Source organism: Rana temporaria, assembly GCF_905171775.1.
Source record: "Rana temporaria chromosome 9 unlocalized genomic scaffold, aRanTem1.1 chr9d, whole genome shotgun sequence".
In the NCBI taxonomy this organism is placed as follows: Eukaryota; Metazoa; Chordata; class Amphibia; order Anura; family Ranidae; genus Rana; species Rana temporaria.
This window is the reverse complement of record NW_024404480.1, coordinates 110389-137745: the sequence shown is the minus strand read 5'-3', so window position 1 is coordinate 137745 and position 27357 is coordinate 110389. Positions and strand designations below refer to the sequence as shown.

Here is a 27357-nt window from a genome sequence, read left to right as displayed (position 1 = left end):
TTTAAAGCTTCGCCTATGGAGATTTTTAGGTACCGTAGTTTGTCGCCATTCCACGAGTGCGTGCGATTATAAAGCGTGACATGCTTGGTATCTATTTACTCGGCGTAACATCATCTTTCACATTATGCAAGAAAATTGGGCTAACTTTACTTTTTCATTTTTTTTTTAATTCATGAAAGTTAATTTTTCCCAAAAAGTTGCATTTGAAACACCGCCGCACAAATACCGCGTGACATAAAATATTGCAACAATCGCCATTTTATTCTCTAGATTCTATGCTAAAAAAAAATATATATATATAATGTTTGGGGGTTCTAAGTAATTTTCTGGCAAAAAATACGGATTTTCACTTGTAAACACCAAATGTCATAAATAAGGCATGAAAGGGATTTATGAAGCTCCGTGACTTGTTGGTGGATTTCTCATCTGGGGGGGGGGGGGGGGGGGGGGGTCTATCTATTGGGATAAAAGGAGAATGCAAATAGTATAAGGTTGGTTTGAAATGTAAGAATATATCAGAATAACAAATAAAAAAGAGATAAAGAATGGAATGAGAGGTGATCCATAAATGAATCCATAAATCCATAAATGAATAAAAGGAATACAGCATTAAAGAAAGGAGAAGGCTGGAATGGAATAGATGGCTACCAATGCAATCATAATCGTATAGTAAGCATGCCATATCAGGAAGGAGCAACAAATATATATATATACACAGAGGCGACTCTTTAGTTAGGGCCTAAGGCTAAGGCCTCGAACTCACAGGGGCCTCGCGGCCGCCTAACTTGCCCAATGCATTACCCCAGTTTTGAGGGACAGGGGACCTTAACGCTGCTGTGCTCAGGCAGAGTTAAGAGCCCTGACTTAGGAGCGGGGGGCCGCCAGCGTCCCTAACAACCAGTGAATATCGGTGACACCACCCCTTGTGACGTCAATGACCCAGCATGCCCTCAGTCAATGACGTCACAAGGGGTGACATCACCAGGTGGCCCCCGCCCCTTAGTTATTAAAGAACAGGATCTGGGGGCCGCCTTGTTAAAGGGGGGTTCTAGATTCCAATAAGCCCCTCGCCCACAGACCCCCCACAACCACCAGCCAGGGTTGTGGGGAAGAGGCTCTTGTCCTTGAAATATTTTTCCCATCCTGGGTGTGAGGGGGGCCCCATGTCAGGTTTTGCCTAAGGGCCTCACAAAGCCTCGAGCCGCCTCTGTATATACAGTAATTCATGGTGATTAGATCTGTGTGTATGGAGGCGACAAGAAGAGAATTCACTTCTCCAGAAATATTTACTAAAGGTAAATACCCCGTCCTAGGACTGATTGATAGAACCTGCAATTTTACAACTCTAATGCCGCATACACACGGAAATTCCGACAAGAAAAGTCCCATGTGAGCTTTTGGTCGGAAATTCCGACCGTGTGTAGGCCCCACCCGACATTTTTTTCTGTCAGAATTTCCGACAGCACAAATTTTGAAGAGCTGGTTCTCAAATTTTTCAGACGGGAAAAGTTCTTGTTGGAAATTCCGATCGTCTGTATGCAATTCCTATGCACAAAATTCCGACGCATGCTCGGAATCAAGCAGAAGAGCCGCACTGCCTATTGAACTTCGATTTTCTCGGCTCGTCGAACGTCTTGTACGTCACCGCGTCCTTGACGTTCGAAAATTTTCGACAACATTTGTGTGACCGTGTGTATGCAACACAATTTTGAGACAACATTCCGTCGGAAAAAAATCCACAGGTTTTCTTTTCGGAATGTCCGATCGTCTGTACGCAGCATTAGGCCAATAACTACCGTATTTATCGGCGTATAACGTGCACTTTTTTCCCCTTAAAATCAGGGGAAAATCGTGGGTGCACGTTATACGCCGTCTCTGAGCGCCGCCGACATAGACCGAGCCGAGTGTACTGTGCACTCGGCTAGGCTTGGCCACGCTTGGCTCCGCCCGCAGGACAGCGAGAGAAGCCGAGAGAAGCCGAGAGGAGCCGAGAGAAGCTGAGAGGAGCCGAACACACAGGAAATCCGGCTCTGTACAGCTCGGCTGAGGCGCCAAACTCAAAAATACACAATGCTGCAACCTTGGGCAAGATGGACACCTCCAAAGCCGCAGATGGACACCCACAAGGCTGGATGGACTCTGCGCAAGGCCGCAGACAGACGCCGGACAAGGCCGCCGATGGGTGCCGGGCAAGACAGCAGACGGACACCGACAAAGCTGCACCGACCTCCAAAGCCGCAGATGGACACCCACAAGGCTGGATGGACTCTGCGCAAGGCCGCAGACGGACGCCGGACAAGGCCGCCGATGGACGCCGGGCAAGACAGCAGACGGACACCGACAAGGCTGCACCGACGTGCATTCAAAATGTATGTTTTTTTTTTCTTAAACTTCCCTTCTAAGCTTGGGGTGCGCGTTATACGCCAGCGCGCGGTATACGCCGATAAATACGGTAGTTCCCAGTTTTGCTCAGCTGACGGGTATGTCTCAAAAAAATTCATAAAAATAAAATAAATCAGGTGAAAATAATGGGCACATCATACTTTATATGGCCACAAGTATATAAACACCTGACCCAAAAATTCTTCCTACCCATTCAACTCTTTAAATTGTACCCAAAAAAGAAAGAGTTATCGTATTTACAAGTCTCGTGGTCCTAAATTTACCAAAAATGCTTTCCGCCAATTGGCTTCTGTGGACTGACCTCATCACAGGGCTGTAGAGGACTCCGGTGTTAGGTGCGGAGTGAAAAATAATGGAAATGTTACCCAGCAAATAAGAGTTACTATGGAAGATCTTCCCGTTGCGTTGGATTCCATGTCCCTCAACTTGGACTGCGGTTCCCCTTTGCTAGCCCATAATGTCGCTGTTGTAGGCAGAGCTGCACTGATGTAGTTGCCAGCGGGTGGAACCACAACACGTGGCAGGAGACGCGGGCACGGAACACCCCTCAGAAGTGTCAGATCCTGAAGATGCTTTAGCTCTTCTAAGAGAGGGAGGATCAGAGTTGAAACCCACCAGACTGGTAAGTATTATAACTATTTTTTCACTTTAACCACTCAATACCCGCACGCCGTCACATGACGTCCAAAACGGGGACCTGTTATCCCGGGTGGACGTCATATGACGTCCTGGGCTTTGCGGGGGGATATCTCAATGATGCCTGTACCCAGAGGCATCATTGAGATATCATTTTTTAGCGGTGGCGATCCTGCGCACCGTAAGAACGATCATAGCGGCGGTTCCGCCACTAGATCGTTCTTACAGGCGGCGGGAGGGGACATCCCCCCCTCCCGCCGCCATCCGGTGCTTCTCCGGGCTCTCCCGTGCCATCAGGGGCCCGGAGAGATGATCGCCGTCCGCCGGATGTTTGCCATAGAGATGACTGGTGACCAGATGGTCACCAGTCATCTCTATGACCGTCGGAGGCCCGGGCGTGATGTGATGACGTCACGCCCGGGTCCCCGTAAGTAAACAAACCGCAATTGCGGCTAGTTTGAATGAGATCTGTGAATTTTTTTTCACGATCTCATTCTTTCCAGCCTGGAGGAGAGATGTGGGGGGAGGGGGAGGTCTTATTGACCCCACATCTCTCCTTAAAGAGGACCTGTCACACACTATTCCTATTACAAGGGATGTTTACATTCCTTGTAATAGGAATAAAAGCGATTGAAAAAAAAAATGTAAAAAAAAAGTGTAAAAAATAAATATATAAGTAAAATAAAAAATAAATAATAATAATAAAAAAATTTAAATGCCCCTGTCCCCGGTAGCTCGCGCTCAGAAGCGTACGCACACGTAAGTCCCGCCCACACATGTAAACGTCGTTCAAACCACACATGTGAGGTGCGTTAGAGCGCCAGCAACAATTCTAGCCCTAGACCTCCTCTGTATCTCTAAACTGGTAACCTGTAAAAATGTTAAAGTGTCGCCTATGGAGATTTTTAAGTAACGAAGTTTGGCGCCATTCCATGAGTGTACGCAATTTTAAAGCATGACATGTTAGGTATCTATTTACTCGGCGTAACCTTATTTTTCATATTTTACCAAAAAAATGGGCTAACGTTACTGTTTTGTTATTTTTTAATTTATGAAACCATTTTTTTTACAAAAAAAAGCCGTTTGAAAAATTATTGCGCAAATACGGTGCAAGATAAAAAGTTGCAATGACCGCCATTTGGTTGTCTGCTAAAAAAACATATATAATGTTTGGGGGTTCTGAGTAATTTTCTAGCAAAAGAATGATGATTTGTACATGTAGGAAAGAAGTGCCAGAATAGGCCCGGGAAGGAGGTGGGTTTTAAAGCCCGGTATTGAAGTGATTAAATAACCCTAATCCAGAACAGCCTTTGTCATCCTTATTAATGAGGAGCAGGGATGGACTGGGCATTGGGACTACAGGGAGTTTCCCAGTGGGCCGATGGCTCAGTGGGCCGGCTTCAGTGACCGCCGCCCCCTTCCGCTCCTCTGTCTCTCCCTTCCCGCAGCACTCACCTCCTCTCCCTGCCCCCAGAGCTCACCTGGGGGGAACAGAGAAGCAGGGGGAGGACCAGAGGAGCAGGGGGGGGGGACAGAGGAGCATGGGGGAGGGGACAAACAGCTGACTCAACAGCTATGGCCTGGGAGTTTCTCACTTCTGCCTAATCTTGTCCCATAAGGGGGGGCACCAAACTGATTCTTTGCCCCGGGGGAAATAATGTCTAGCTTCCCCACTGGTACTGCCTATAAGAGGACCAGTACCAGCCGTTCTACTCTAATAAAGTAAAACGGCTAGTGAAGGTGGAGAGGGGGCTTGGGTGGCCGGGGGGGGGGGTGCGGGAGTTGCACTGCCGCAGTGGGAGAGACCTGTCGAATTGGGCCAGTCTGGATGAAGTCCAGGGCCAAATTTTTGTCCCAGTCCAGCCCTGATGAGGAGAAACTCTTGAGATAATGTTCTGGTCTCGGGGGACCCCTCCTAAAAATGAATTTGTTTACAGCTCACTGTGCATTAGTGTGATGGTTAAGGTGGAGAAAGCTCCTCACACTTGTGGTCATAATAATTCCCCTCATATAGATAGCTAAAAAGATTATTAGTTTCAGTTGGAACTTATCTGAGGGGCAGAAGGTGCCCATTGCTCAAGGAACCCCTAGCAACCTCTGGAGGAACCCTAGAGTTCCATGGAACCCCGGTTGAGGAAGAATGCTCATTACACTTGTGGTCATTGGGAAGAATTACCCCCTTACAGAGAACTAAAATAATCATTGGTGTCAGTGGGAACTTATTTGAGAGGCAGAAAGTGCTCTTTGCTCAAGGAACCCCTAGCAACCTCTGGAGGAACCCCTAGCAACCTCTGGAGGAACCCCTAGCAACCTCTGGAGGAACCTTAGAGTTCCATGGAACCCCGGTTGAGACAGAATGCTCATTACACTTGTGGTCATTGGCAAGAATTACCCCCTTACAAAGAACTAAAATAATCATTGGTGTCAGGTGGAACTTATTTGAGAGGCAGAAAGTGCTCTTTGCTCAAGGAACCCCTAGCAACCTCTGGAGGAACCCCTAGCAACCTCTGGAGGAACCCCTAGCAACCTCTGGAGGAACACCTAGCAACCTCTGGAGGAACCCCTAGCAACCTCTGGAGGAGCCCCTAGCAACCTCTGGAGGAGCCCCTAGCAACCTCTGGAGGAACCCCTAGCAACCTCTGGAGGAACCCCTAGCAACCTCTGGAGGAACCCCTAGCAACATCTGGAGGAGCCCCTAGCAACCTCTGGAGGAACCCCTAGCAACCTCTGGAGGAACCCCTAGCAACCTCTGGAGGAGCCCCTAGCAACCTCTGGAGGAACCCTGGTTGAGAAAAGCTGATCTAGAAGGAAAACCCCAAAATCATAATCATTTTTTTATATATTATATATGCAAACTGTTGTGTGAAGAGCTGTTTGTAGTTTCGTAGCAATGGTAGCCAAATGAGTGGGGTGACTGACCATACAAAGACTAATTTGACAAGATGAAAATTGAAAGCAAATGAAACACAGGTATTTAATTGAATCCAAAATTGGAGACAGGACTAAGCTTGTTGCCGGGAGCCAGTTCCATTGGGGAGGTTTCAGGGGTTACAATATGACTGGGAATTGGTAAAAAATATTTAATAGAGATGAAACTTCCAAATGTCTGTGAAGATATAGAAAATCAAATATGTAAGAAAAAAGGCAAATTAAAGGGTGAGGCTGGGAAAAGGGGGTCAACGCTGGCAAGAAATGGTCGGGTACAAGAAAGTGATGGCTTGGGGAGAAGCATACAAAAGAAAACACATTTCCTATGGAGGCCACGGGATGGAAAACACAAGGAAGTTCTGGCTGGGGGGGGGGCAGAGAAATACTACGGACTGAGGAACGGGAGGAGAGACAGTGCCGAAGGCATGAATAGCGACCAGCACTCGTTATTGCTGACACACAGCATGCAGCAAGCACACCCCACCCACCCCACCTCCATGCCGTGTACAAAAACACTGGAGGACCAAATACGCAACCCTGCTCAGATCCCAGGTTTGTCGAGGGGATCTTACCGTACCCCTCGCTACTCACCATCCTCTGTAGGAACATAGATGTTAAGATATAGGCAGTCCTCGCTCTGCTCTTGTAGGTATCCGGTCACAGTGTCCAAGTTTGAGGTGAACCAGACCGGCATCATGATATCCGGCACAGCGTTTTGTATGTTCTGTGGGCACACGGGTGAGAAGTGTGTGGCATTCCTTATGCCTGACCAGGAGGGAGGGGGTTCAGGTGGAAGAAAACGCTTCTCTCCCACGGGGGGCGCGGCATAAGGCACCCCCAGGTACTGATCCACAGGGCCCAAGATGTCGTTGGGTAAAGACATCCTCATACCACGCAGCTTGCCGTAGTGTGTGTTCACAGTCTGAGAGTATACCTGGGCATGAGAGAAGAGTACACGGGCGGCCACGCTTAGAACCCACAGGGCCAGACTCAGCTTCCTGGGGACCACGCTGAGCCCAACTAAATGCATGGTATGGAAAGTGCGGCTCTAACATCCAGAATGTAAGCACCACCGGGGGAGTAGAAGCAATTCCGGGTCCCCCCCTACACACGACACTTCAGTCACATCCTGTATTCCCAAGTCTAAGGCCACGGCAGACGAGCAGCAAGATGGACAGGACAGCCGGCATCCACAGGACCTGTAGAAGAAAGAGTAAGGTCAGTAGGAAAAATAAATAATGACATACAGACATACATACACTATATGTGGCCACCTGACCATCACACCTAGAAGAGTGTAAAGTAGTTGTAAACCTTGGGATCCCCCTGATTAAGTGGAGCGAAACGCGTTGGACGTGGCCTGGTTGGAGCCCAGACTGAGGTTGCCACCCACCACTAACTGATGAGATCGTTCGGATGTGCGGCTACAGGGAGACTTTCTTCTATACTCTGTAAACCCCACATGCCATAAATATGAAAGACAAACCTATCTTTGTAGTCTGTACCATAAGCAAGTAAATCGCATTTTTTTTTTCACCGCTGTATTTTATTGTGTATTCCCGTTACAGGCGGGCGCATACCTCCCGTTCCGTGAGCGTGTTGACGGGCTGGAGCTCTGGAGGCAAAGTCGTAACGCCAACGGACCCCCCTCTCAGCTGTATATCAAATCCCCTAGTGTTGGACCCTCCTTTGCCTCCCAGGTGCTCCTGCAAAAGACCAAGCTGCCGGCAGGAATGGCGCAATTGCACCTGGCCTGGCCACGCCCCCTCATGATTCCCATCCAATCGGACACCTTACGTCCCACAATACTAAGGCGCCAAACATCCAATCTAGGGGGAGCCGGAGGACTTAGGGGGAGGAATCTTTGTAGATGTGCTGTGTGTGCGGCTTCGGGGGACACGCCCCTTGATCACGAGTATTCTAATTAACCACTTTCTGCTAGAGAATATGCAAATTACCTAGATACGCCGATTCACAAACGTACGTACGGCCGGCGCAATTTATTTACGTCGTTTACGTTAGGCTTTTTCGGCGTAAGGTTGTTCCTGCAGGTTGTTCCTGCAGCCAATGTTACGTATGGATGTCGTTCCCGCTTCGAAATTTTTATTTTTTACGTCGTTTGCATAAGTCGTTCGTGAATAGGTCTGGACGTAATTTACGTTCACGTCGAAACCAATACGTCGTTGCGGCGTACTTGGGAGCAATGCACACTGGGATATGTACACGGACGGCGCATGCGCCGTTCGGAAAACACGTCAAGTCATCACACATTAGCATAAAACACGCCCCCCCCCTTCCACATTTGAATTACCCGGGCTTACGCCGGCCCATTTACGCTACGCCGCCGTAAGTTAGGAGGCAAGTGCTTTGTGAATACAGCACTTGCCTCTCAAACTTACAGCGGCGCAGCGTAAATACGATACGCTGCGCCGCAGTACGAATGGGCGCAGCTACGTGAATCTAGCCCAATAGTTCTTTTGTAAAATGTGAAAGATGATGTCACGCCGAGTAAATAGATACCCAACATGTCACGCTTTAAAATTGCGCACACTCATGGAATGGCGACAAACTACGGTACTTTAAGTGTCTTTGAGAAACACCGGCAAGCGGCGAGGGAGGAGGATGATGTCCCCTCCCACCACTTCAGAAACAACTCCAGCTGCTCGTGAGAAAGCCGGCCGCCGACTGCAAAAAAACAACAACACCGGGGTTATGGATGAGCTTCAGCCATATTCCCGGGAAATCGCAAACCACAACATATATATATATACTTATTGCGGCCGCCAAAATGATAAGTCTTCGATGACAGGGGAGGGGCGTGGTGCCACCATTGGTTTTAAATGTGTCGGATTTTTTGACAGTAGGAAACCGAGGAGGTTGCCTCCTCCCCCCATGGCCATTAATATGGAGTTGTCCTCCTCCCCCCATGGCCATTAATATGGGGTTGTCCTTCTCCCCCCATGGCCATTAATATGGAGTTGCCTCCTCCCCCCATGACCATTAATATGAAGTTGCCTCCTCCCCTCATGACCATTATAATGGAATTGTCCTCCTCCCCCCCATGGCCATTAATATGGAGTTGTCCTCCTCCCCCATGGCTATCAATATGGACTTGCCCTTCTCCCCCTATGGCCATTAATATGGACTTGCCCTTCTCCCCCTATGGCCATTAATATGGAGTTGTCCTCCCCCCCATAGCCATTAATATGGAGTTGTCCTCCCCCCCCCCCCCCATAGCCATTAATATGGAGTTGCCTCCTCCCCCCATGGCTATCAATATGGACTTTCCCTTCTCCCCCTATGGCCATTAATATGAAGTTGTCCTCCTCCCCCCATGACCATTAATATGAAGTTGTCCTCCTCCCCCCATGACCATTAATATGGAGTTGTCCTCCTCCCCCCATGGCCATTAATATGGAGTTGCCCTTCTCCCCCCCCCCCCCCCCCCCCCGGGCCATTAATATGGAGTTGCCCTTTTCCGCCCATGGCCAATTATATGGAGTTGTTCTCTTCCCTCATGTCCCTCTCCCCATGACCATTAATATTGTGTTGCCCTCCTTTGGAGATATAACGTCCTCCACTCTTCTGGGAAGTTTTTCCACCAAATTACAGAGGGTGGCTGTGGGACGTGTGCCCACCTGTGAGGTTGGGTACTGATATAAAAAGACCTGAGATACACATCAGTCCCCACATTGGACACCATAAAACCCAGCCCTGGCTCCTCATTGGTGAATAATTGAGCTCTACACCCCACCCTAAGCCCTGGCTCTCCATTGGTGAATAATTGAGCTCTACACCCCACCCTAAGCCCTGACTCCTCATTGGTGAACACTGGAGCACTACACCCCACCCTAAGCCCTGACTCCCCATTGGTGAACACAGGAGCTCTACACCTCACCCTAAGCCCTGACTCCCCATTGGTGAACACTGGAGCTCTACACCCCACCCTAAGCCCTGACTCCCCATTGGTGAACACTGGAGCTCTACACCCCACCCTAAGCCCTGACTCCCCATTGGTGAACACTGGAGCTCTACACCCCACCCTAAGCCCTGACTCCTCATTGGTGAACACTGGAGCTCTACACCCCACCCTAAGCCCTGATTCCCCATTGGTGAACACTGGAGCTCTACACCCCACCCTAAGCCCTGACTCCCCATTGGTGAACACTGGAGCTCTACACCCCACCCTAAGCCCTGACTCCCCATTGGTGAACATTGGAGCTCTACAACCCACCCTAAGCCCTGACTCCCCATTGGTGAACACTGGAGCTCTACACCCCACCCTAAGCCCTGATTCCCCATTGGTGAACACTGGAGCTCTACACCCCACCCTAAGCCCTGACTCCCCATTGGTGAACACTGGAGCTCTACACCCCACCCTAAGCCCTGACTCCCAATTGGTGAACACTGGAGCTCTACACCCCACCCTAAGCCCTGATTCCCCATTGGTGAACACTGGAGCTCTGCACCCCACCCTAAGCCCTGACTCCCCATTGGTAAACACTGGAGCTCTACACCCCACCCTAAGCCCTGACTCCCCATTGGTGAACACTTGAGCTCTACACCCCACCCTAAGCCCTGACTCCCCATTGGTGAACACTGGAGCTCTACACCCCACCCTAAGGCCTGGCTCCTCATTGGTGAACACTGGATCTCTACACCCCACCCTAAGCCCTGGCTCCTCATTGGTGAACACTGGAGCTCTACACCCCACCCTAAGCCCTGGCTCCTCATTGGTGAACACTGGAGCTCTACACCCCACCCTAAGCCCTGGCTCTCCATTGGTGAACACTTGAGCTCTACACCCCACCCTAAGCCCTGGCTCTCCATTGGTGAACACTTGAGCTCTACACCCCACTCTAAGCCCTGGATCTCCCCATTGGTGAACACTGGAGCTCTACACCCCACCCTAAGCCCTGACTCCCCATTGGTGAACACTGGAGCTCTACACCCCACCCTAAGCCCTGACTCCCCATTGGTGTTCCAATTAATCCCAAAAGTGTTCAGTAAGATTGAGTTGTGGGGTTGTGCAGAACACTGGAGCTCTACACCCCACCCTAAGCCCTGGCTCTCCATTGGTGAACACTGGAGCTCTACACCCCACCCTAAGCTCTGGCTCCTCATTGGTGAAAACTGGAGCTCTACACCCCACCCTAAGCCCTGTCTCTCAATTGGTGAACACTGGAGCTCTACACCTCACCCTAAGCCCTGACTCCCCATTGGTGAAAACTGGAGCTCTACACCCCACCCTAAGCCCTGACTCCCCATTGGTGAACACTGGAGCTCTACACCCCACCCTAAGCCCTGGCTCCTCATTGGTGAACACTTGAGCTCTACACCCCACCCTAAGCCCTGACTCCCCATTGGTGAACACTTGAGCTCTACACGCCACCCTAAGCTCTGACTCCCCATTGGTGAACACTGGAGCTCTACACCCCACCCTAAGCCCTGACTCCCCATTGGTGAACACTGGAGCTCTACACCCCACCCTAAGCCCTGACTCCCCATTGGTGAACACTGGAGCTCTACACCCCACCCTAAGCCCTGACTCCCCATTGGTGAACACTGGAGCTCTACACCCCACCCTAAGCCCTGATTCCCCATTGGTGAACACTGGAGCTCTACACCCCACCCTAAGCCCTGACTCCCCATTGGTGAACACTGGAGCTCTACACCCCACCCTAAGCCCTGATTCCCCATTGGTGAACACTGGAGCTCTACACCCCACCCTAAGCCCTGACTCCCCATTGGTGAACACTGGAGCTCTACACCCCACCCTAAGCCCTGGATCTCCATTGGTGAACACTTGAGCTCTACACCCCACCCTAAGCCCTGACTCCCCATTGGTGAACACTGGAGCTCTACACCCCACCCTAAGCCCTGGCTCCTCATTGGTGAACACTGGAGCTCTACACCCCACCTTAAGCCCTGGCTCTCCCCATTGGTGAACACTGGAGCTCTACACCCCACCCTAAGCCCTGACTCCCCATTGGTGAACACTGGAGCTCTACACCCCACCCTAAGCCCTGGCTCTCCATTGGTGAACACTGGAGCTCTACACCCCACCCTAAGCCCTGACTCCCCATTGGTGAACACTGGAGCTCTACACCCCACCCTAAGCCCTGACTCCCCATTGGTGAACACTGGAGCTCTACACCCCACCCTAAGCCCTGACTCCCCATTGGTGAACACTTGAGCTCTACACCCCACCCTAAGCTCTGACTCCCCATTGGTGAACACTGGAGCTCTACACCCCACCCTAAGCCCTGGCTCTCCATTGGTGAACACTTGAGCTCTGCACCCCACCCTAAGCCCTGGCTCTCCATTGGTGAACACTGGAGCTCTACACCCCACCCTAAGCCCTGGTCCCCCTTTAATACTTCAGCTGATGTTCGATTTGCCTTTCCTGGCTCCTCCCCCTCCCCCAGTCTGAGCTCCGCTGCACACAGGATACAAGAGGTTCATATCCGGTCACATTCAGTATTTATGTGAAATGCTATTAATAAATAATCAATAAACATAACTGTATTGGCTTTTGTTTTATGTCTGCTTCCATTTCAGCTTTAGGCTTTAACTTTGTAGCAATAAATAATTAAATCAGAAAAATAAATCAGAAGCTGTGAAGCATGAACCCCTCAGAGCTTAAGATGTGCCCCCCCCCCCCAAACTAGTGAAGAACTACAGGTCCCAGCATGAACCCCTCAGAGCTTAAGATGTGCCCCCCCCCCCCAAACTAGTGAAGAACTACAGGTCTCAGGATGAACCAGTGAAAACTATGGGGGGGTCACAATTTTTTATCTTCTTTTAGGAAGGGGGGGGGGTGTCCCTGAATGGCAGTTTGGAAATGTGGTCACCTTTCTCTCCGCACAGATCCCTCACCATGAAGGAGACCCCCCCTCCTCCTCTCCTATATTTTCTATATAATGGTCCTGATTCATATTCAGGACTTGTCTGGCGCCCCCCCCCCCCCCTCCCCTCCCCCATGTGATCTCCTCTTCCCGCCCTCACATCGCGTCCTTCATCGCAGACATTTCTTGCAGCCAATGTGACATTTTCAGAGGTGACAACCCCGCGTGTCTTGTATATAAGAGGCTTCTAATGAATTCAGCCCCCCCCCGCGCGCATGCCCCGTGCGGGGACACAACCTTCCCTCACTCGGGGGGGCGCGCCGGGCGCTGTCACTTTAAGGCCGGTGACAGAAGAGACACAACAGCAGAATGTAAATTGATGTGGAAAGGGGGGGGAGGAAAGGGCAGGGAGAGCTGGGCGGGCCAAGGCATATGGGTGCAGGACGCCGGAGAAGGGCGAGAATTGGGGGGGGAACAGGGGGGGCCGAGGCATATGGGTGCAGGACGCCCCCGGAGAAGGGCGAGAATTGGGGAGGGGGGAACTGGGGGGCCGAGGCATATGGGTGCAGGACGCCGGAGAAGGGCGAGAATTGGGGGGGGGAACTGGGGGGGCCGAGGCATATGGGGGCAGGACGCCCCCGGAGAAGGGCGAGAATTGGGGGGGGGAACTGGGGGGGCCGAGGCATATGGGGGCAGGACGCCGGAGAAGGGCGAGATTTGGGGGGGAAGGAACTGGGGGGCCGAGGCATATGGGGGCAGGACGCCGGAGAAGGGCGAGAATTGGGGGGGGGAACAGGGGGGGCCAAGGCATATGGGTGCAGGACGCCCCCGGAGAAGGGCGAGAATTGGGGAGGGGGGAACTGGGGGGCCGAGGCATATGGGGGCAGGACGCCGGAGAAGGGCGAGAATTGGGGGGGGGGACAGGGGGGGCCGAGGCATATGGGTGCAGGATGCCCCCGGAGAAGGGCGAGAATTGGGGAGGGGGGGAACTGGGGGGCCGAGGCATATGGGTGCAGGACGCCCCCGGAGAAGGGCGAGAATTGGGGAGGGGGGAACTGGGGGGCCGAGGCATATGGGTGCAGGACGCCCCCGGAGAAGGGCGAGAATTGGGGGGGGGGGAACTGGGGGGCCGAGGCATATGGGTGCAGGACGCCGGAGAAGGGCGAGAATTGGGGGGGGGGCAGGAACTGGAGGGCCGAGGCATATGGCTGCAGGACGCCGGAGAAGGGCGAGAATTGGGGGGGGGGGGGCAGGAACTGGGGGGCCGAGGCATATGGGTGCAAGACGCCGGAGAAGGGCGAGAATTGGGGGGGGGGACAGGGGGGGGCCAAGGCATATGGGGGCAGGATGCCGGAGAAGGGTGAGAATTGGAAGAAGGGTACTGGGGGGCCGAGGCATATGGGGGCAGGACGCCGGAGAAGGGCGAGAATTGGGGGGGGAAGGAACTGGGGGGCCGAGGCATATGGGTGCAGGACGCCGGAGAAGGGCGAGAATTGGGGGGGGGGGACTGGGGGGGCCGAGGCATATGGGTGCAGGACGCCGGAGAAGGGCGAGAATTGGGGGGGGGCAGGAACTGGGGGGCCGAGGCATATGGGTGCAGGACGCCGGAGAAGGGCGAGAATTGGGGAGGGGGGTACTGGGGGGGCCGAGGCATATGGGTGCAGGACGCCGGAGAAGGGCGAGAATTGGGGAGGGGGGAACTGGGGGGCCGAGGCATATGGGTGCAGGATGCCGGAGAAGGGCGAGAATTGGGGGGGGGCAGGAACTGGGGGGCCGAGGCATATGGGTGCAGGACGCCGGAGAAGGGCGACGATTGGGGGGGCAGGAACTGGGGGGCAGAGGCATATGGGTGCAGGACGACGGAGAAGGGCGAGAATTGGGGAGGGGGGAACTGGGGGGCCGAGGCATATGGGTGCAGGACGCCGGAGAAGGGTGAGAATTGGGGGGGGGCAGGAACTGGGGGGCCGAGGGGGGCCAGCAGATGGTGGAATAGAGGAGGACGAGTAGGTGAGGAGAAATGAAGAGGAGAAGTGAAGACATGCCAGCAAGCAAGAGGAGGGAGACGGTCACAGACAGCAGAGCAAGATGTGGGCTGAGATATGGAGGAAGGATGGCGAGGAGCGGAGGACGAGGAGCGGAGGGCGAGGAGCGAAGGGAGAGGAGCGGAGGGCGAGGAGTGAAGGATGAGGAGCGGAGGGCGAGGAGCGGAGGGCGAGGAGCGGAGGGCGAGGAGTGAAGGATGAGGAGCGGAGGGCGAGGAGTGAAGGATGAGGAGCGGAGGGCGAGGAGCGGAGGACGAGGAGTGAAGGATGAGGAGCGGAGGGCGAGGAGCGGAGGGCGAGGAGCGGAGGACGAGAAGCAGAGGACGAGGAGCGGAGGGAGAGGAGCGAAGGGAGAGGAGCGGAGGGCGAGGAGCGGAGGACGAGAAGCAGAGGACGAGGAGCGGAGGGAGAGGAGCGAAGGGAGAGGAGTCACAATTCACAGGAAATGCAGAAACATTATGAAGGCAATACGGGACATCTCCGGATTTAATGTGTATAACATCATCACAGTCATTCCATATGAAGAGTGATATACATTGTATAATAGAAGGGTCATGTACATTGTATCCATGTCAGTGTTGCCAACCTACCAGATTGAAAATTACTGGTGCAGCCGCGTTTTTACCGGAATTTCACAAACGTTACTAGATCCCCTTCTGCCACCAACACCCCCTGCCTTCACCCCCCTTTGCCACCAACACCCCCTGCCTTCACCCCCCTTTGCCACCAACACCCCCTGCCTTCACCCCCCTTTGCCACCAACACCCCCTGCCTTCACCCCCCTCTGCCACCAACACCCCCTGCCTTCACCCCCCTCTGCCACCAACACCCCCTGCCTTCACCCCCCTCTTCCTCCAACACCCCCTGCCTCACCCCCCTCTGCCACCAACACCCCCTGACTTCACCCCCCTCTGCCACCAACACCCCCTGCCTTCACCCCCCTCTGCCACCAACACCCCCTGCCTTCACCCCCCTCTGCCACCAACACACCCTGCCTTCACCCCCCTCTTCCTCCAACACCCCCTGCCTCACCCCCCTCTGCCACCAACACCCCCTGACTTCACCCCCCTCTGCCACCAACACCCCCTGCCTTCACCCCCCTCTGCCACCAACACCTCCTGCCTTCACCCCCCTCTGCCACCAACACCCCCTGCCTTCACCCCCCTCTGCCACCAACACCCCCTGCCTTCACCCCCCTCTGCCACCAACACCCCCTGCCTTCACCCCCCTCTGCCACCAACACCCCCTGCCTTCACCACCCTCTGCCACCAACACCCCCTGACTTCACCCCCCTCAGCCACCAACACCCCCTGCCTTCACCCCCCCTCTGCCACCAACACCCCCTGCCTTCACCCCCCTCTGCCACCAACACCCCCTGCCTTCACCACCCTCTGCCACCAACACCCCCTGACTTCACCCCCCTCAGCCACCAACACCCCCTGCCTTCACCCCCCCTCTGCCACCAACACCCCCTGCCTTCACCCCCCTCTGCCACCAACACCCCCTGCCTCCATCCCCCTCTGCCACCAACACCCCCTGCCTCCATCCCCCTCTGCCACCAACACCCCCTGACTTCACCCCCCTCTGCCACCAACACCCCCTGCCTTCACCCCGCTCTGCCACCAACACCCCCTGCCTTCACCCCCCTCTGCCTCCAACACCCCCTGCCTTCACCCCCCTCTGCCACCAATACCCCCTGCCTTCACCCCCCTCTGCCACCAACACCCCCTGCCTTCACCCCCCTCTGCCTTCAACACCCCCTGCCTCACCCCCCTCTGCCACCAACACCCCCTGACTTCACCCCCCTCTGCCACCAACACCCCCTGCCTTCACCCCCCTTCATTCCAGGACAATACAGTGTCCCAGAATGAAGCTGACACAGCCACCTGATGAGCCGACAATGGAAACTGTCTGTTTCCCAGCCCAGGGTGTTCAACCCGCCAAATGCCCTGCCATGCACTGCACCCAACCAGGGAGCAGTAAACACTGATTGTTAAGGAGCGGAGCTGGGTATCCGGCATCCTTAACAGCTGATGAGTCATCAGCTGTCAATGGGCTTCCCCGCTGACAGCTGAATAAAAGAAAGCTGGCAATAGAAAAAAAAACGGCGTGGGGTCCCCTCCCCTAGTCCATTCCAGACCCTTTGGGTCCTTTGGGGGCTTCCAGATTCTGATAATCCCCCTGCCTGCATGCCACCACAACCACCAGCCAGGGTAGGATGGGGACAAGGTGCTTTTGGGTGGGGGCAGAGCCCCGAGGGGTCTGGTATGGACTTGGGGGGAGGGGGCACTATGTTTTTTTTGTTTTTTTTTCCAATAGCAACCGTGAGTCAATTTAAATGTGATTTGACTCTTTAGAAATGTAATTTTTGCTGCAGCAGGTTCTATACGTGGTACACATGCACCACTTTATAGGCAGACTAAGGGGACCCCCCAGCCACTATATTTAGAGGATATGTTCATTTTTATTGTTGCACTTAATAGAATCCTGAAAAATTGTAAAAAAAATTTGCATTGCTACATGCCCCCCCCCCCCCAAGGCAGTACCCGGACCCCCATACCTATTATGGCCGATTACTTGCATATAAGCCAATTGGCACATTTTTGTGAAGGAGGGGGGAGTCCCTACATGGCAGTTTGGAAATGCGGTCACCCTAATCTGAAGAGTCATGTGTGTTGCTATATGAAGAGTCATGTATGTTGAAGAGTCATGTATGTTGCTATATGAAGAGTCATGTATGTTGCTATATGAAGAGTCATGTGTGTTGAAGAGTCATGTATGTTGCTATATGAAGAGTCATGTGTGTTGAAGAGTCATGTATGTTGCTATATGAAGAGTCATGTGTGTTGAAGAGTCATGTATGTTGCTATATGAAGAGTCATGTGTGTTGAAGAGTCATGTATGTTGCTATATGAAGAGTCATGTATGTTGCTATATGAAGAGTCATGTATGTTGAAGAGTCATGTATGTTTCTATATGAAGAGTCATGTATGTTGAAGAGTCATGTGTGTTGAAGAGTCATGTATGTTGAAGAGTCATGTGTGTTGAAGAGTCATGTATGTTGAAGAGTCATGTATGTTGAAGAGTCATGTATGTTTCTATATGAAGAGTCATGTATGTTGAAGAGTCATGTATGTTGAAGAGTCATGTGTGTTGAAGAGTCATGTGTGTTGCTATATGAAGAGTCATGTATGTTGAAGAGTCATGTATGTTGAAGAGTCATGTATGTTTCTATATGAAGAGTCATGTATGTTGAAGAGTCATGTATGTTGAAGAGTCATGTGTGTTGAAGAGTCATGTGTGTTGCTATATGAAGAGTCATGTATGTTGAAGAGTCATGTATGTTGCTATATGAAGAGTCATGTATGTTGAAGAGTCATGTATGTTGCTATATGAAGAGTCATGTGTGTTGAAGAGTCATGTATGTTGCTATATGAAGAGTCATGTATGTTGAAGAGTCATGTATGTTGCTATATGAAGAGTCATGTGTGTTGAAGAGTCACGTATGTTGCTATATGAAGAGTCATGTGTGTTGAAGAGTCATGTATGTTGAAGAGTCATGTATGTTGAAGAGTCATGTATGTTTCTATATGAAGAGTCATGTATGTTGAAGAGTCATGTATGTTGAAGAGTCATGTATGTTTCTATATGAAGAGTCATGTATGTTGAAGAGTCATGTGTGTTTCTATATGAAGAGTCATGTATGTTGAAGAGTCATGTATGTTGAAGAGTCATGTATGTTGAAGAGTCATGTATGTTTCTATATGAAGAGTCATGTATGTTGAAGAGTCATGTATGTTGAAGAGTCATGTATGTTGAAGAGTCATGTATGTTTCTATATGAAGAGTCATGTATGTTGAAGAGTCATGTATGTTTCTATATGAAGAGTCATGTATGTTGAAGAGTCATGTATGTTGAAGAGTCATGTATGTTTCTATATGAAGAGTCATGTATGTTGAAGAGTCATGTATGTTGAAGAGTCATGTATGTTGCTATATGAAGAGTCATGTATGTTGAAGAGTCATGTATGTTGAAGAGTCATGTATGTTGAAGAGTCATGTATGTTGCTATATGAAGAGTCATGTATGTTGAAGAGTCATGTATGTTGCTATATGAAGAGTCATGTATGTTGAAGAGTCACGTATGTTGCTATATGAAGAGTCATGTATGTTGAAGAGTCATGTATGTTGCTATATGAAGAGTCATGTGTGTTAAAAAGTCATGTATGTTGCTCTATGAAGAGTCATGTGTGTTGAAGAGTCATGTATGTTGAAGAGTCATGTATGTCGCTATATGAAGAGTCATGTATGTTGAAGAGTCATGTATGTTGAAGAGTCATGTATGTTGAAGAGTCATGTATGTTGAAGAGTCATGTATGTTGCTATATGAAGAGTCATGTATGTTGAAGAGTCATGTATGTTGCTATATGAAGTCATGTGTGTTGAAGAGTCACGTATGTTGCTATATGAAGAGTCATGTGTGTTAAAAAGTCATGTATGTTGCTCTATGAAGAGTCATGTGTGTTGAAGAGTCATGTATGTTGAAGAGTCATGTATGTTGAAGAGTCATGTATGTTGCTTTATGAAGAGTCATGTATGTTGAAGAGTCATGTATGTTGAAGAGTCATGTATGTTGAAGAGTCATGTATGTTGCTATATGAAGAGTCATGTATGTTGAAGAGTCATGTATGTTGAAGAGTCATGTATGTTGAAGAGTCATGTGTGTTGAAGAGTCATGTATGTTGAAGAGTCACGTGTGTTGCTATATGAAGAGGAGACTGAATTCTGGATCTGGCAGCCAATCACAAAGCGTGTGGTAGAGAGAGGAGAGGGCGGCCGGGAGATGGAGTAGGAGAGAAGGGCGAGGAGGAAAAGAGGCGATAAGCGATGGAAAGGTAAAGAAATAGAGAGAATATGGAAAGGCGCCCCCCCCTCCCCCCCACCATCACAAGAGCTCCTATGTTGCCCCCTCCCCCTTCCTCTCTCCTGCAGTGAGGGTCTGCGGCTCATTTTCATGTTCACTCATTCACGCCGTTGCCAAGGAAACTGCAGCCTGTCGCGCGCCTCTCTATTCAGCTCTCCTCCCCCCCCCAACCTTCCTCGGTAACACTTTCATGCCTGCGATGTTCTGCAGCAACAGGCGGAGAGGAGCGCGGTGCAGGTGCCGCCGCGCTCGGCATCAACAGGCTCCCCATGTGAATGTCAGGACGCAGATGAAACCACACCACGGAAAAAATAAGGGGGGGTGAGGGGAGACACAGGGGTACTGCAGGATGAAAGAACCCCCCACCCCCAGGCAGAGGGAGCTAATATTAGTCTAAAGTCTCCGGCGGACTCACCGAGACATCAAACGGGAAAATTGCCAGGAATATAAATGATGTCTCGTTATTCTGGAGATCACCTGGATAAAAAAAATCTCCCCTCCCCCACCAAGAGGCTGAAAAAAAAAAAAAAGCCGTCCTAATGGGCTCTTCCTCAGCCTTGCCTTCATGCGCAATATTTATGTAAATGAGCTGCTTGGCCAACTGCACGCTGCCGGTACGAGAGCGTTCCTCTCGGGGCTGTGCGGCGCGTCGGGCGTCCCCTGGCTTACCGAGAACCAAAAGTTTCTGGAGACCCGACCATCACACCTATGTGAGCTTATCGGACTTCCCATCCCAGAACCATTGACAACGATATGGATTCGCCCCTCCCTAATGCCATCAATATGGAATTGCCCCCCCGCCCCCCACATAACCATTCATTTCAAGTTGCCCCCCTTCGTAGCTATAACACCCTCCGCTTTTCCCGGAAGACTTTCCACAAGATCTTGGAGGGTGTCTGGAGGAATTTGTGCCCACAACTGGGTGGGATCGGGGCGCACTCTCTGCGCCCCCGGCCCACCCTATTTTGAAGCCTATTAGATCCTCTGGTTATAATCAGGTGCTTAAAAAAACACACCCCCTGCCTATCCCCGCAATTGTAATTCATGTGTCCAGCGTCCTGAAAGGGGCCCGGCACATGGATAGGGAGGGCGGCGGCGGCAGTGTTAGGGGGGAGAGGAGAAGAGGAGAAGCACACCGTTCCGGGCAGAATCAGGTGCAAGGTAGATCACAGGTGCAGACATCGGCTCACCACCGCGGAAGACGAATAAAACAAGAAATTGGTGTGTGGGGGGGGGGGGGGGGGTGGTGATGCCAATGTGCCCACAATGCACGGGCCGCCACTGATTTTAATTAATATGAATTCCCCCCTTCTCGACATAACCATTCATTTGGAGTTGCCTCCCTACGTTGCTATAACATCCTCCACTTTTCTGGGAAGACTTTCCACAAGATTTTGGAGGGTGTCTGTGGGAATTTGTGCCCATTTGTGAGGTCGGGTACTGATGTATAATGAGAAGACCTGGCTCACGTTGGGCACCAGAAAAAGACCCGGCTCACCATCGATGTTCCAATTCATCCCAAAGGTGGTCAGTAGGGTTGAGGTCAGGGTTCTGTGCAGGACATTTCACTTCCTCCATGACCTCAAACCTACTGAAGACCTCATCCTAAAGGTGTTTTGTAGGGTTAAGGGCAGGTACTGATATTGGAATCAGAAGAACTCATATACCAAAGATCTTTCAAAAGTAGGGGTGAGGTCAGGGCTCTGTGCAGGACACTTGAGTTCCTCCACACCATGTCTTTATGGAGTTGCTCCTACCCTTTGTGGCAATAATATGGAATTGCCCCCTCCCCCTTACCTCAAATGTCATCAATATGGACCCCCCCCCCCATCAATTTTAATTAATATGGAGTCCCCTTTCCCGAAATTACCATTCCATTAAATGAGAAGACCTGGGCCCACATGTTGATCCTCACGTTGGGCACCAGAAAAAGACCCGGCTCGCCATCGATGTTCCAATTCATCCCAAAGGTGGTCAGTAGGGATGAGGTCAGGGCTCTGTGCAGGACATTCCACTTCCTCCATGACCTCAAACCTACTGAAGGCCTCATCCTGAAGGTGTTTCGTAGGGTTAAGGGCCGGTACTGATGTTGGAATCAGAAGAACTTATATACTAAAGATCTTTCAAAAGTAGGGATGAGGTCAGGGCTCTGTGCAGGACACTCGAGTTCCTCCACACCAAACTGGTCACACCGGGTCTTTATGGAGTTGCTCCTCCCCTTTGTGGCAGTAACATCCCCCACTCTTCCGGCGAGGCTCTCCACAAGATTTTGGAGGGTCTCTGTGGGTATTTTTGCTCATTTCTGAGATCAGTTCTGATGTTGGATGAGAAGACCTGATGCCAAAGGTCCTCCAAAACACAGGACTCTGTGCAGGACACTGGAGTCCCTCCACACCAAACTGGTCACACCATGTCCTTATGGAGATGACTTTGTACGAGGGGCGGGGGTTGGACAGTCATGCTTTGTACATAAGGGGGGGGGGGGACAGTCATGGTGGAACAGAAAAGGGTCTTCACCAAACTGTTACCACAAGGTTGGAAGATCCCAATTGTCTCCAATGTCTTTGTATGATGGAGGATCACCGGGACCCCTCACTGGAGACCCCTGAACTCCATTATTTGGGGGGTTCACATACTTTTGGCCATAGAATAGGTTTACAAAGTTATTTTACTCTTCATTGAACGCATTCTTGTTTTAAAGCCATAACTTCAGGTTGAAGATACCCCACATTCCCTAAGAACCGCTCTGCCCCGGTGGTGCCTGTGGGTGGTCCCCCCTCCCGCACTACAAGGCAGTCACAGTTGTATCCCCTTAGATGTCAAGAGCCCCCCACCATCAGAAGTTCAGTCCCCCACTCTCCCTTACATCACAGTGCACCCCCCCTTTCCTTATGCTGCTGCTGGGAAAAAGCTGGATGCATTGCTTGAAAGCAGAAAGTAAGGGTCTGGAGGAGGGCTGGAGCTCTCCGGCAGCTACACAGGAGAGGTGCGAGGGCCACATGAAATGGCCTGGAGGGCCAGATTCAGCCCGCAGGCCTTGTGTTTGACACCTGTGCCCTAGGGGGTGTATCCATGACATCCTGGGCTCAGAGGAAGTGGGATGAATGAATGGGATGTCCTCAACCTAGAAGGCTGAGGACATCTAGTGGCGGAAAGGAATTAACGTGAGGGACAGCTCTGGATTATTGGTGAGTATAGCAGAATTATTTTTTTACTATCGTTAGCACTACAAGCAAAGACCACTTGGAACCGTGCCCAAGAAATGATGTCCAGGACAGGGGCGGACTGACAACTTATGGGGCCCCCGGGCAATAGGAGATTATGGGGCCCCCCGGGCAATAGGAGATTATGGGGCCCTCAGGCAATAGGAGATTATGGGGCCCCCCGGGCAATAGGAAATTATGGGGCTCCCCGGGCAATAGGAAATTATGGGGCCCCCAGGCCATAGGAGATTATGGGGCCCCCGGGCAATAGGAGATTATGGGGCCCCCGGGCAATAGGAGATTATGGGGCCCCCCCGGGCAAAAGGAGAATATGGGGCCCCCGGGCAACAGGAGATTATGGGGCCCCTGGGCAATAGGAGATTATGGGGCCCCCAGGCAATAGGAGATTATGGGGCCCCCAGGCAATAGGAGATTATGGGGCCCCCAGGCAATAGGAGATTATGGGGCCCCTAGGCAATACGAGATTATGTGCCCCCCCGGGCAATAGGAGATTATGGGCCCCCCGGGCAATAGGAGATTATGGTGCCCCCCGGGCTATAGGAGATTGTGGGGCCCCCGGGCAATAGGAGATTATGGGGCCCCCGGGCAATAGGAGATTATGGGGCCCCCTGGGCAATAGGAAATTATGGGACCCCCGGGTAATAGGAGATTATGGGGCCCCCGGGCAATAGGAAATTATGGGGCCCCCAGGCAATAGGAGATTATGGGGCCACACAGTATACACACACACATACACACAGAATAGGTACTGGAGAGGCGGGGCAGCTATAATCTTGGGTTTTTTAGACCAATAAGAGACATTTCAGGGACAGATGTAAAAAATAAATAAAAAATATATAGATTTTTACAGACTGTCCCTGGTTTTACTGCGGATGGCAACCCTGATGGGGCCCCCTAGTGGCATGGGGCCCTCGGGCAGTGCCCGAGTTCCCGAATGGTCAGTCTGCCCCTGGTCCAGGATTACACAATACTCAAGCTTATGGGGTAAAAAACTATCTCTGGAAGATGCTGAGCGCCAGGGGCACCCGAATCTTGGCTTACTGTATGTTCGTGCGCCAATCAGAAAAGTACTCACGAGCATCAACAACGGCGCCCACCACAGATATCTACGGTCTCTATAGAGAAAGCTGCTCCTCACTGTGCACATGGAGGCACGAGAGGGCATAACAATGCTACAGGCTCACAGAGACAGCCGGCTCCCATCCAATGTCTACTCACGAGGTGCCAGGCGGCAGAATCTGAGAAGATTACGCTGGCATCCAAAGTCTGTGCCAATCACAGCCCATGTTTACTACAGATAATAACGCCGATCACACAGGACGCGACCTTGTTGTCCCCGGTGATACCGGATCATAGAACAGAGAAATGAAAGTGTTCTCAGACACGGGATGTTACATCTCATAGAAGAGGCCTCTGTTCTCCGAGATACAAGAAAAGAAGGAAATGAAATACCATTACACACTGAGGGATGCTCCTGGATCCGTCCCGCAAGGGCTACTCACCTAGAGGGCTGAATACTTATATACACACAACAAAAGTGTATTCAGATATTGGAGATTAGAGCTTCAGCCCATAGAAGACGCCTCCATTCTCCAAGATACAACAAGAAAAGAAGTCAGCAGAGATCCTGGGAAATAAAATACCATTACACACTGAGGGATGCTCCTGGATCTGTCCGCAGGGGCTACCCACCTAGAGACTATGGAGATTAGACCTGAAACCCAGAGAAGACGCCTCCATTCTCCAAGATACAACAAGAAAATAAGTCAGCAGAGATCCTGGGAAATAAAATACCATTACACACTGAGGGATGCTCCTGGATCCGTCCCGCAAGGGCTACTCACCTAGAGGGCTGAATACTTATATACACACAACAAAAGTGTATTCAGATATTGGAGATTAGAGCTTCAGCCCATAGAAGACGCCTCCATTCTCCAAGATACAACAAGAAAGGAAGTCAGCAGAGATCCAGGGCTACTCACCTAGAGGGCTGAATACTTATATACACACAACAAAAGTGTATTCAGATATTGGAGATTAGAGCTTCAGCCCATAGAAGACGCCTCCATTCTCCAAGATACAACAAGAAAGGAAGTCAGCAGAGATCCTGGGAAATAAAATACCATTACAGTCTGAGGGATGCTCCTGGACCTGGCCGCAGGGGCTACCCACCTAGAGACTATGGAGATTAGACCTGAAACCCATAGACGTGGTCTGAGGGGTGCTCCTGGACCTGTCTGCAGGGGCTACCTACCTAGAGACTATGGAGATTAGACCTGAAACCCATAGACGTGGTCTCTATTCACCAAGATACAAGAAAAGAAGTCAGCAGAGATCCTGGGAAATAAAATACCATTACAGTCTGAGGGGTGCTCCTGGACCTGTCCGCAGGGGCTACCCACCTAGAGACTATGGAGATTAGACCTGAAACCCATAGACGTGGTCTGAGGGGTGCTCCTGGACCTGTCTGCAGGGGCTACCTACCTAGAGACTATGGAGATTAGACCTGAAACCCATAGACGTGGTCTCTATTCACCAAGATACAAGAAAAGAAGTCAGCAGAGATCCTGGGAAATAAAATACCATTACAGTCTGAGGGATGCTCCTGGACCTGGCCGCAGGGGCTACCCACCTAGAGACTATGGAGATTAGACCTGAAACCCATAGACGTGGTCTGAGGGGTGCTCCTGGACCTGTCTGCAGGGGCTACCTACCTAGAGACTATGGAGATTAGACCTGAAACCCATAGACGTGGTCTCTATTCACCAAGATACAAGAAAAGAAGTCAGCAGAGATCCTGGGAAATAAAATACCATTACAGTCTGAGGGGTGCTCCTGGACCTGTCCGCAGGGGCTACCCACCTAGAGACTATGGAGATTAGACCTGAAACCCATAGACGTGGTCTGAGGGGTGCTCCTGGACCTGTCTGCAGGGGCTACCTACCTAGAGACTATGGAGATTAGACCTGAAACCCATAGACGTGGTCTCTATTCACCAAGATACAAGAAAAGAAGTCAGCAGAGATCCTGGGAAATAAAATACCATTACAGTCTGAGGGGTGCTCCTGGACCTGTCCGCAGGGGCTACCCACCTAGAGACTATGGAGATTAGACCTGAAACCCATAGATGTGGTCTCTATTCACCAAGATACAAGAAAAGAAGTCAGCAGAGATCCTGGGAAATAAAATACCATTACAGTCTGAGGGGTGCTCCTGGACCTGTCCGCAGGGGCTACCCACCTAGAGACTATGGAGATTAGACCTGAAACCCATAGACGTGGTCTCTATTCACCAAGATACAAGAAAAGAAGTCAGCAGAGATCCTGGGAAATAAAATACCATTACAGTCTGAGGGGTGCTCCTGGACCTGTCCGCAGGGGCTACCCACCTAGAGACTATGGAGATTAGACCTGAAACCCATAGATGTGGTCTCTATTCACCAAGATACAAGAAAAGAAGTCAGCAGAGATCCTGGGAAATAAAATACCATTACAGTCTGAGGGGTGCTCCTGGACCTGTCCGCAGGGGCTACCCACCTAGAGACTATGGAGATTAGAGCTTCAGCCCAGAGAAGACGCCTCCATTCTCCAAGATACAACAAGAAAAGAAGTCAGCAGAGATCCTGGAAAATAAAATACCATTACAGTCTGAGGGCTGCTCCTGGACCTGGCCGCAGGGGCTACCCACCTAGAGACTATGGAGATTAGAGCTTCAGCCCAGAGAAGACGCCTCCATTCTCCAAGATACAACAAGAAAAGAAGTCAGCAGAGATCCTGGGAAATAAAATACCATTACAGTCTGAGGGATGCTCCTGGACCTGGCCGCAGGGGCTACCCACCTAGAGACTATGGAGATTAGACCTGAAACCCATAGACGAGGTCTCTATTCACCAACGTATGAAAAGAAAGTAAGTCAGCAGAGTTCCAGGGAAATAAAATACCATTACAGTCTGAGGGGTGCTCCTGGACCTGGCTGCAGGTGATACCCACCTAGGGGGCTAAATACTAATATATGTACTATTCAAGTGTTATCAAATACTGGAGATTATGTCTGCAGAACATAGAAGAGGTCCTTTTTCTCCAACATGCAACAAGAAAATAAGTCAGCAGAGTTTCAGTGAAATAAAACACCATTATGCTCCTGGACCGGGCTGCGGAGGCTGCCCACCTAGGGACTGAGATTAGATCTGCAGCCCATAACAGAGGCCTCTATTCTCCAAGATGCAACAAGAAAATAAGTTAAAAAACAAAAACAAAAAAATAAGTCAGTGAAATAAAACAACATTATGCTCCTGGACCTGGCTGCAGGAGACATGAATGGTCCTCAGGAGATATCATGTGGTCCTGAAGAGAC

At 51.2% G+C, this 27357-nt stretch overlaps 1 protein-coding gene across 3 annotated transcripts in view; it reads right to left on the bottom strand.

The window, feature by feature from the left end:
• The window catches only part of NLGN3 (neuroligin 3), a 180694-nt gene that overhangs the window by 99340 nt on the left and 53997 nt on the right, over nt 1–27357 (bottom strand). For all 3 annotated transcript variants that reach the window (XM_040334427.1, XM_040334428.1, XM_040334429.1), the window contains exon 2: nt 6559–7166. In XM_040334427.1, coding sequence (XP_040190361.1) covers nt 6559–6997 — 439 coding nt within the window. In that variant the 5' untranslated portion in view covers nt 6998–7166. The remainder of the gene's footprint in view (nt 1–6558; nt 7167–27357) is intronic.